Raw genomic sequence first — 12,126 nt, 5'->3', positions numbered from 1 at the left:
GGTTACAAGTATTATTACACCAGAGATATGTACCATCTGTGTTACAGGGTTACAAGTATTATTACACCAGAGATATGTACCATCTGTGTTACAGGGTTACAAGTATTATTTCACCAGAGATATGTACCATCTGTGTTACAGGGTTACAAGTATTATTACACCAGAGATATATACCATCTGTGTTACAAGGTTACAAGTATTATTACACCAGAGATATACACCATCTGTGTTACAGGGTTACAAGTATTATCACACCAGAGATATTTACCATCTGTGTTACACAGTTAAAATACCTATCTGCCCCCATAAAATAACCATCTACAATCTACTGTAGCCATAAAATACCTATCTGCCCACATAAAATACCTATCTACCCCCATTAAATAACCATTTACCCCATATACTGTAGCCATTAAATACCTATCTGCCCCCATAAAATACCTATCTACCCCCATAAAATATCCATCTACCCTATACCGTAGCCATAAAATACCTATCTGCCCACATAAAATACCTATCTACCCCCTTTAAATATCCATTTACCCCATATACTGTAGCCATAAAGTACCTATCTAACCCCATTAAATATCCTTTTACCCCATATACTGTAGCCATAAAATACCTACTTGCCCCCATAAGATACCTATCTTCCCCCCATAAAATATCCATCTACCCTATACTGTAGCCATAAAATACCTATCAGCCCCCATAAAATATCCATCTACCCCATATACTGTAGCCATAAAGTACCTATCTACCCCCATTAAATAACCATCTACCCCATATACTGTAGCCATAGAGTACCTATCTACCCCCATTAAATAACCATCTACTCCATATACTGTAGCCATAAAGTACCTATCTAACCCCATTAAATATCCTTTTACCCCATATACTGTAGCCATAAAGTACTTATCTACCCCCCTTAAATAACCATCTACACCATATACTTTAGCCATAAAGTACCTATCTACCCCCATTACATAACCATCTACCCCCATTAGATATCCATCTACCCCATATACTGTAGCCATAAAGTACTTATCTACCCCCATTAAATAACCATCTACCCCATATACTGTAGCCATAAAGTACCTATCTACCCCCATTAAATAACCATCTACACCATATACTTTAGCCATAAAGTACCTATCTACCCCCATTAAATAACCATCTACCCATATACTGTAGCCATAAAGTACTTATCTACCCCCACTAAATAACCATCTACCCCATATACTGTAGCCATAAAGTACCTATCTAACCCCATTAAATAACCATCTACCCCATATACTGTAGCCATAAAGTACCTATCTACCCCCATTAAATAACCATCTACCCCATATACTGTAGCCATAAAGTACTTATCTACCCCCATAAAATCACCATCTGCCCTACACTATATAGTCACAAAATATCTATCTACCCCCCATAAAATCACCATCTGTAACCTATACTGCAGTCATAAAATACATACATATATCTACCACCATATAAACGTGTCCACTCCCATATATTTACATTTGGTGTGGCAAAGCCCTTCTATATTACTACTAAAGTACTGCCAATAGCAGCTTCATCTCATGAGACTATAACTGAAGTTGGTCTTTGCACCTTCGAGCGACTTAACAGTGTCACTACCGAACTTATCGGTATCTTCTGCTTTGATCCCAAAAAACCAGCTGTCTGTCTCAAGTGTCTGTGAGATCAAGGTAGCAGAATACAGTAGAAATGGCCCGACTCTGATAAACAAGGCACATGTCGAGGAAATGTAAACACAGCGGTTTTACCCTACACAACACATGTATACATGTATATATATTTGTAAACTGCATTACATTTACAATACATATAAAGCACTGAGAAGTGTATAAACCTCTTTTTTCTATGTATGTCACTTGTGTGAAAACCATGGTTACCACATCAAAAATTACCAAAAAATGCCAAAAAATGCTATTTTTAACCCAAAATTTGACCCCCGCAAGTAGTAATTTTTTTCCTAAGCTCTGTCTGAAATTAAAGATTACCTACCTGGTTGCAGAATTATCTGGGTCGCAGTAAAATTGTAGAACTTGATTTTTTGCAATTTTGCGTCGTGTGCTGTTGTCAAAATTTTACCTCCTGTAAAGCTAGCTTTTCATGTGTACGCACCCTTTCGTATTATGGCCAAAATTTTATTCTCGAACCAAAGAAATCTTCTTCCTTTTTTTTCAAATGTGAAGCTCACATAGCCCACTTCATCATGCTTATACCAATTTTAGTACAGTTTTATTTTTATATTTTTTTTACATATCATTATACAGGGGTTAGCCATTTAACAAAAATATCACCCATGGCCACAACCCTCTACTGTACTCTGCTACCCAACAAACAATTATACGCCTGGATTTTTCACCAATTCAACCTTCTCCGGTTGCACGATCAACATCAACAACATGCCGGACTGTGAATATAACTCTGACCTGATTACTGTGGGCTTCCGTTGAGTGCGTGCGCCGGATATAGGTCGCAATAAAATCGGAAAATGTTTTACGACACTTGATTAGTTACTTACAAAATGTCATTTGTTACTATTTATGAATCGAGAATATGATATATATATAAATCAAAATCAAATGAATTATTAACGAAAGTTGCTGAGTCTTTCAATTTTGTATGGGAAATAGCGCATGACGTCAGCTGTTATCTTTGTGCCGTTCTAGATACTGACCTGACCTGACGGTAATATGCGGGAAATTTGAAATTTGGAAAAGACATATATTTTTTTTGCGAATTCTCATTATGGGAATATAAATATAAGCGATAAACTGCATAGATGTGGCAGACCAACTGGCAGTTATACCAGTTGGTCTGCCACATCTATGCAGTTTATTGCTTAAATGATACCTATTCACTTAGCTATAAGTGACCTATTGCTATCCGCTTCGTCCGAGTTCTACTGGGTCGATTGAACTGAAACTTGGTAGGAATGATCGACTCATGGTCCTGCCAAAGTGTTTTAAATTTTCGGGTTGATCAGAAATCCAATATGGCCGCCACGGCCACCATGTTTAGCTCACCTGGCCCGAAGGACGATTGGGAACGTATGCCATACCGCAGCGTCCTCCGTCCGTCCGTCGTCTGTCCGTCTGTCAACTTTTCCTTTAAAACGCTACTTGTCCTGAATGGCCAAGTAGATTTTGACTAAATTTGGTCTGGAACATCCTTAGGCCAAGGGGACTCAATTTTGTGACTCAAACGGTGGGTGTGGCCACCCTGGGGGCAGAGGGGCGGGGCCCAATAGGGGAAATAGAAGTAAAACCTTTAAAATCCTTATTCTACCGTAGGGATTAAGGGATTTTATCCTAATTTAGTCTGGAGCATCCTTGGGCCAAGGGGACTCAATTTTGTATAAATGGTGGGTCTGGCCCGCCAGGGGCCTGAGGGGCGAGGCCTTGAATAGGGGAAACATAGCAAATTATTCTTTAAAATCCTTCTTCTTCTGTAGGAATGAAAGGGTTTAATCCATATTTGGTGCGGAGTTGCGGAGCATCCTTGGGTAAAGGGGAACCAATTTTGTATAAACCGTGGGTCTGGCCCCCCTTAGGGCTGAGGGGCAGGGCCCAATAGGGGAAATATAGCAAATTCTTTAAATATCCTTCATCTTCTGTAGGAATGAAAGGGGTTGGTGCGGAGGTGCGGAGCATCTTTGGGTAAAGGGGAACCAATTTTGTATAAACCATGGGTCTGGCCCACATGGGGGCTGACGGGCGGGGCCCAATAGGGGAAATATAGCAAATTCTTTAAATATCCTTCTTCTTCAGTAGGAATGAAAGGATTTGTTCCATATTTAGTCTGAAGCATCCTTTGGTGAAGGGGAACCAATTTTGTATAAACTGTGGGTCTGGCCCCCCTAAGAGGCTTGAGGGGCGGGGCCCAATAGAGGAAACAGCAATCTATTCTTTAAAATCCTTATTCTTCTGTAAGAATGAAAGGATTTGTTCCATATTTAGTCTGAAGCATTCTTGGGTGAAGGAAAACCAATTTTGTATAAACGGTGGATCTGGCCTCCCCTGGGGGCTGAGGGGTGCAGGGCCCAATAGGTGAAATATAGCAAATTATACTTTAAAATCCTTCTTCTTCTGAAGGAATGAAAGGGTTTTGTCCATATTTGGTACGGAGTTGCGGAGCATCCTTGGGTAAAGGGGAACCAATTTTGTATAAACCGTGGGTCTGGCCCCCCCTTAGGGCTGAGGGGCAGGGCCCAATAGGGGAAATATAGCAAATTCTTTAAATATCCTTCATCTTCTGTAGGAATGAAAGGGTTTGGTGCGGAGGTGCCGAGTATCTTTGGGTAAAGGGGAACCAATTTTGTATAAACTGTGGGTCTGGCCCCCATGGGGGCTGAGGGGCGGGGCCCAATAGGGGAAATATAGCAAATTCTTTAAATATCCTTCTTCTTCAGTAGGGATGAAAGGATTTGTTCCATATTTAGTCTGAAGCATCCTTTGGTGAAGGGGAACCAATTTTGTATAAACGGTGGGTCTGGCCCCCCAGGGGCTTGAGGGGCAGGGCCCAATAGGGGAAACATAGCAAATTATTCTTTAAAATCCTTCTTCTTCTGTAGGAACGAAAGGATTTGTTCCATATATGGTGTGGAGCATCCTTGGGTAAAGGGGAACCAATTTTGTATAAATCGTGGGTTTGGCCCCCCTGGGGACCTTAGGGGTGGGGACCAATAAGGGAAATACAAGTATAACCTTTTTAATCCTTCTTCTACCATTGGGATTTTATCCTAATTTAGTCTGGAGCATCCTTGGGCAAAAGGGACTCAATTTTGTATAAACAGCAAGTGTGGCCCCCATGGGGGCAAAAGGGAGGGGCCCAATAGGAGAAACATAGCAAATTCTTCAAATACCTTCTTCTTCTGTTCGAATGACAGGATTTTGTCCAAATTTTGAATGAAGCATCCTTGGGTGAAGGGGAACCAATTTTGTAAAAACGGTGTGTCTAATCCCCCTGGAGGCAGAGAGGCGGGACCAAACAGGGGAAATAGAGATAAAACCTTTAGAATCCTTCTTTGACCATCGGGATTAAGGGGGTTTTATCCTTATTTAGTCTGGAGCATCCTGGGCCAAGGGGTCACAATTTTGTATAAACGGTGGGTATGACCCCACTAGGGACATAGGGGTGGGGCTCTGTTTGAAGTTTGTTCTCGCTATATCTCAAAAACTGGATGGATCTTTCTGAATTTCTTATGTACTTACAGCACCTACCATTGAGTGCTATATCTTTACTTCATACCAATTATTTTAAACATATTCAGGTGAGCGATACGTACAGGCCCTCCGAGCCTCTTGTTAAAAACTGTTTCAAACTTTAAGTCAAACTCAACTGGGCCGATTGAACTGAAACCTTGTAGGAATGACTGACTCATGGTCCTGACAAAGTGTTGTTATTTTCTTGTTGATCAGAAATCCAATAAGGCCACCACGACCGCCATTTTGAAAAAAAATATTTCAAACCTTTAGTCAAATTCTAATGGGTCGATTAAACTGAAACTTGGTAGGAATGATCGACTCATGGTCCTGACAAAGTGTTGTTATTTTTCGCGTCGTTTAGAAATCCAATATGGCAACCACGACCGCCATTTTGAAAAACTATTTTAAACTTAAAGTCAAGTTCTACGGGGCCAATTGAACTGAAATTTTGTTGGAACGATCGACAGTTGGTCCTGACAAAAAGCTGTTATTTTTCGGGTCGATCAGAAATCCAATATGGCCCCCACGGCCGCCATTTTGAAAATTTTCATTTCAAACCTTTAGTCAAATTCTAATGGGACGATTGAACTGAAACTTAGTAGGAATGATCGTCTCATGGTCCTGCCAAAGTGTTGTTAATTTTCAGGTCAATCAGAAATCCAATATGGCCCCCACGGCCGCCATTTTGAAGAAAAAAAAATCAAACCTTAGTCAAGTTTTACTTGGCTGATTGAACTGAAACCTTGTAGGAATTAGCGACTCATGGTCCTGACTAAGTGTTGTTATTTTTTGGGTTGATCAGAAATTAAATATGGCCACCAAGGCCGCCATTTTGAAAAACTATTTCAAACTTAAAGTCAAGTTCTACTAGGCCGATTGAACTGAATCTTGGATGGAATGATTGACTCATGGTCCTGACAAAGTGCTGTTATTTTTCGGGTCAATTAGAAATCCAATATGGCCGCCATTTTAAATTAAAACCAACTTCTACTTGGCGGATTGAACTGAAATTGGTAGGTATGATCAACTCATGGTCCTGACAAAGTGATTTTATTTTTCAGGTCGATCAGAAATTCAATATGACCACCACGGCCGCCATTTTGAAAAAACAAAATATTTCAAACTTCAAATCAAGATCTAATAGGCCCATTTAACTGAAACTAGGCCTAGGAATGATCAACTCATGGTCCTAACAAACTTAACTTAACGTTATACTTAACTCTTTTTTACTCAAATTGGTAGGTATGATTGACATCATTATCTCCACTTCATATTGCAACAAAAAATTAAGTACTGTAGGACTCGGGTGACTGTTCAGGACCATGGGCCTCTTGTTTATCTTATAGATTTGAGGAGCAGCGTCTGCAGTTCATAACCAATAGCATCCGTGATTCTGGTTTGTACAACATAATGGTGCAGTGGCCAAAATCTGTGGGGCAGGACGAGGAGGACTTTTCCAAAACTTTCCAATTTACATTCAAAGTCAACCCAGTAGTCACAGAGCCTATGAATGCTACCGTATTTAGAAGGTAAATATTTTGTACTGTTATTTATTTTCACTGTAACAGGAATACTTTTCTAAATATATCAGCAATTATAGCATTGGAAAAGAAAGTAATGTTTGTTTATATGGGATTTTACATTCTTACAACAGCTAAGGTCATATAATGTGCTATATCTCAATGAAATGTAATAACGCACTTCACCTTACATGACAACTACCAATGTCTGGACCCACACCACCTAACCACATTATACTGACAACTGGCTAAGTCTGGACCCACATCACCTCACCACATCATACTGACAACTGGCTAAGTCTGGACCCACAACACCTTACCACATCATTCTGACAACTGGCTAAGTCTGGACCCACCCCACCCCACCACATCATACTGACAACTGGCTAGATCTGGACCCACCCCACCCCACCACATCATACTGACAACTGGCTAAGTTTGGACCCACAACACCTCACCACATCATTCTGACAACTGGCTTAGTCTGGACCCACACCACCTCACCACATCATACTGACAACTGGCTTAGTCTGGACCAACCCCAGCCCACCACATCATACTGACAACTGGCTTAGTCTGGACCTGCTACACCTAACTACAGTAAACTGAAAACTGGTTAAGTCTGGACCAGCTCCATTTCACTACATTAAACTGACATCTTACTAAGTCACGACCAGCACCACCTTACAACATTATTCTGACAACTGGCTAAGTCTGGACCAACTCCATTTCAACAAATTTGAAGCAATACACCTAACCTCACCTGACAACTGGATAAATCTGGACCCGCTCCACCTCAACAATTTATACTGACAACTGGCTTAGTCGGGACGCACAACACATCATCCCACCTAACAACTGGCTTAGTCTGGACCCACAATACATCACCACATCATACTGACAACAGTTAAGTCTGGACCCACAACACCTCACCACTTTCTACTGACAACTGGCTAAGTCTGGACCCACTACACCTCTCTACATCATACTGACATCTGGCTAAGTCTTAACCCACTCCACGTCTCTACATCAAACTGACATCTGGCTAAGTCTGGACCCACTCCACCTCTCTACATCATACTGACATCTGGCTAAGTCTGGACCCACTCCACGTCTCTACATCAAACTGACAACTGGCTTAGTCTGGACCCACTCCACCTCTCTACATCATACTGACAACAGTTAAGTCTGGACCCACTCCACCTCTCTACATCATACTGACATCTGGCTAAGTCTTGACCCACAACACCTCATCACATCATACTGAGATCTGGCTAAGTCTGGACCCACTCCACCCCTCTACATCATACTGAGATCTGGCTAAGTCTGGACCACCACCTTAAAACATTATTCTGACAACTGGTTAAGTCTGGACTCAATCTATTTGAACAAGTTTGAAGCATGACACCTCACCTCATCTGACAACTGGCTAAGTCTGGACCCACTCCCCCTCTCTACATCATACTGACATCTGGCTAAGTCTTGACCCACTCCACTTCTTCACATCATACTGACAACTGGCCAAGTCTGGACCCACTCCACTTCTTCACATCATACTGACAACTGGCTTAGTCTGCGCCCACAACACATCACCACAGTAAACTCACAACTGGCTTGGTCTGGACCCACTCCACTTCTTAACATCATACTGACAACTGGCTAAGTCTTGACCCACTCCACTTCTTAACATCATACTGACAACTGGCTAAGTCTGGACCCACTCCACTTCTTCACATCATACTGACAACTGGCTTAGTCTGGACCCACAACACCACATCATACTGACAACTGGCTTAGTCTGGACCCACTCTACTTATTCACATCATACTGACAGCTGGCTAAGTCTGGACCCACGTACTGCACCTCTCCAAATCATACCGAGATCTGGATAAGTCTGGACCACCACCTTAAAACATTATTCTGAAACTGGTTAAGTCTGGACTCACTCTATTTCAACAAATTTGAAGCATGACACCTCACCTCATCTGACAACTGGCTAAGTCTGGCCCCTCACCACCTCACCACATTATACTGTCAACTGGCTAAGTCTGGTCTCACTCTTATGATATTGAGATGGTTCTTTACTTAGTCGAACACTTACACATGACTTCAGAGTCTGATGTACAGAAATGATGGCATTTGCAGTAGAGAAATGCGAATATTGACACCGCTATGCAGACATTTTATATATTACTTGACGATTGTAAGTAAATCTGTAAATAGGGGCACTTAAAACTGACATCCTGACGCCACGGTACTCGTAAAGTGTATATCTTGCATGTGACACACTGATCGTAATACCAGACCTAAATCAATATTTCTGAACTGATTATTCTTTCAAAAACGGTGTGTAAATTAAAAATTGCATATATACATATTTGAGTTTTCATCGGTAAGTGTTGGATATGTGCCCAAAAACAAACAAGCGTTCATCCACCTGTCATTTAACAGGGACAACTTGCTATACAGCCAAACTCATTCTACCGCCAAAATGTCTTTGAATGGAAAGTGGGGGTATATCGGGGTTATACTGTACACTATGAAAGTAAAGAGAACGACCGGTAAGGGGCATGTCAAAGAAAATAGAAAAAAAGCTTTGTTCTGAATGCTGAAATAATGAATTTAAAAGTTCTTATGCAGAACACAGTAAGTTGCCTTTTCTTTCACATTTTTCCATTGCTCAGAAATTCAAATGTAAATGAACAAAGATAACTTTCCTTACAAACTCATCAAAATCCACAGTTGAAAGTTTAATGTCTCCTCAATTGAACATTAGTAGTACTGTGGCTGCTGTGAATATTGACCTGTCCAACTATTATACAATTTCAAAATTTAAAGTAAAATCTGCTTCTTCAGTATATCTCAACAAGGAGATATTCTGTTTTTCGCCCACCATCATCTTATAGTGTGCTTTTCAAATCACCCTGCATCCGTCATCCATCGTCCGTCCTTAAACAATTCTTGTTATCGCTATTTCTTAGGAAGTATCAGAGTGATCTTTCTCAAATTGTATTTAATGTAGGTTCCCCTTGGTCTCTAGTTGTACAGGTTTACTTTTGAGACCTATCAGATAAACAAAATGGCCGACAGGCAGCCATCTTGGATTTTGACAGTGAAGGTTTGTTATGGCCATTTCTCAGGAAGTACTGGAGAGATCTTTCCCAAATTTGATATGTAGGTTCCCCTTGGTCTGAAGTTGTGCATGTTTACAATTATCGGATAAACAAAATGGCTGACTGGCGGTCATCTTGATTTTTGACATTGAAGGTTTGTTAGTGCTATTTCTCATGAATAACTTGAGGGATCTTTCTCAAATTTGATATGTAGGTTCCCCTTGATCCCTCTGTTGCATGTTTTATTTTGAGAGTGATCATAAAAACAAAATGGCCGAGGGAAGAACTTAACAGATTTTTCTCATATGCAGTGATCGGTTCTATTTCTTTCACATAAAGTACTGTACTAGTAAATATGTGAAATGACACTTTGAAGGTTGTCTTTTATACACAGCAGTATTATGTTTAGATAAAAAGTTACCTCAAAGTGCATTTACTGTTAACATGACTCGGTCAAACAGATTAGAGAAAAGAAGAGAAAAGATTGAATTGACAAAGAACTAATTATAATGAAGATGGTACAATGCTGGGCACCAAGATCCCTCTGGAAATCCTTGTTTAAGCTTTGTGTTACTAAATATAAATATTAACATCTGTCCCTCTTCAGCTTGGTAAACTCTGACTGCGTATAAACTAGCGTACATAATAATGTATGCGCAATGAAAAAAGGCTTGGCAGATTGATAACTGTTACAAATATGGCGCCCTTCTCGCTTCAGTGAAATAACTGTTCTATGACAGCCATTGTTAAGTTCCTTCAACATTTAGAAACATGGAACATATCCAGGATCCATTATGTCTGATTATACAACAAAGGGATGATAGCAAACTTCTTATTCCATGGATTCACATTCAAAATTATTTGACGTGAAGTAAACAATTATGGCCAGTTCATTTTGCGACGCTAGAGCGTGTCAATACCAGAGCAGTGTGTCAGTGTGTGTACATGACGACCCCCGTTATAAACCGATTAAAATGTTCGAAGTGCTACTAATATTACTTAATTAAAAAAATTAAAAGCGATCAAAAGAAGAAAAATTGTAGTGTTAACTGTATATTTTCTAAATTTACTGCTATTATATAGATATAGATTCACTGGAACCTTATTGTCTAATAGCAACCATGGCTACCATATTTTCTAACTTTACCGCTATTATATAGATATAGATTCACTGGAACCTTATTGTCTAATATCAACCATGGGTACCATATTTTCTAACTTTACCGCTATTATATAGATATAGATTCACTGGAACCTTATTGTCTAATAGCAACCATGGCTACCATATTTTCTAAATTTACCGCTGTTATATAGATATAGATTCACTGGAACCTAATCATCCAATAGCAACCATGGCTACCATATTTTCTAAATTTACCGCTGTTATATAGATATAGATTCACTGGAACCTTATCATCCAATAGCAACCATGGCTACCATATTTTCTAAATTTACCGGTATTATATAGATATAGATTCACTGGAACCTTATTATCCAATAGCAACCAGGGCTACCATATTTACTAACTTTACCGCTATTATATAGATATAGATTCACTGGAACCTTATTGTCTAATAGCAACCATGGCTACCATATTTTCTAACTTTACCGCTATTATATAGATATAGATTCACTGGAACCTTATCATCCAATAGCAACCAGGGCTACCATATTTTCTAACTTTACCGCTATTATATAGATATAGATTCACTGGAACCTTATTGTCTAATAGCAACCATGGCTACCATATTTTCTAACTTTACCGCTATTATATAGATATAGATTCACTGGAACCTTATCATCCAATAGCAACCAGGGCTACCCTCGTAGCAACTGGCTTTGACTGTTATTTTTCTTTGTTTAGCATTTCAAAATAGTTTATCATGTAAATATAAGAATTGACCTTTATTTTGATGGCGTATACAGTAGTATGAAAGCAGTTGGCAACAAACATATTATTTATGGAGCACTTCCCAGGCTAAAAAAAGGTACATTGAGGCATGCCTTTTTCATGCCTTTTTCATGCCTAAAATGTACCTTTGGCCCGAGGTACATTTTAGGCATGCCTAAAATGTACCTCTACTTCTGGGGTATTTTTAAAGTATACCTCAAATGTGCCCCGTTTGGACTCTAATTTTGTCAATGTGCCTCAAATGTGCCCCATTTGGACTCTAATTTTAAAAATGTGCCTCAAATGTGCCCCATTTGGACTTAGGTCTCTTCCACATGCCTCAAATGTGCCCCATTTGGACT

General features: G+C 39.9%; 2 protein-coding genes across 7 annotated transcripts in view; both read left to right on the top strand.

Annotated features, from left to right (window-relative positions):
- LOC110463839 overlaps nt 1-862 on the top strand; it is an 8,123-nt gene extending 7,261 nt beyond the window's left edge. The window contains exon 4 of one of the 6 annotated variants that reach the window (XR_002464434.1): nt 190-844. Coding sequence is in view for 5 of the 6 variants with exons in the window: in XM_021518725.1 (XP_021374400.1) it covers nt 1-334 (334 nt within the window). In the remaining variant the exon portion in view is untranslated. The other 5 variants (XM_021518729.1, XM_021518725.1, XM_021518728.1 and 2 more) reach the window with 5 other exon arrangements.
- Nucleotides 1-12,126, top strand: part of LOC110463842 (hepatocyte growth factor receptor-like) — a gene marked incomplete at its 5' end in the record, with an annotated part of 137,051 nt that overhangs the window by 35,893 nt on the left and 89,032 nt on the right. Inside the window, one exon of the mRNA XM_021518730.1 lies at nt 6,587-6,769. Coding sequence (XP_021374405.1) covers nt 6,587-6,769 — 183 coding nt within the window. The remainder of the gene's footprint in view (nt 1-6,586; nt 6,770-12,126) is intronic.

The sequence above is a fragment of the Mizuhopecten yessoensis genome, unplaced genomic scaffold (genome assembly GCF_002113885.1).
Source record: "Mizuhopecten yessoensis strain PY_sf001 unplaced genomic scaffold, ASM211388v2 scaffold10935, whole genome shotgun sequence".
NCBI lineage: Eukaryota > Metazoa > Mollusca > Bivalvia > Pectinida > Pectinidae > Mizuhopecten > Mizuhopecten yessoensis.
The sequence above is the reverse complement of the archived record's forward strand: the minus strand, read 5'-3'. Positions and strand labels throughout refer to the sequence as shown.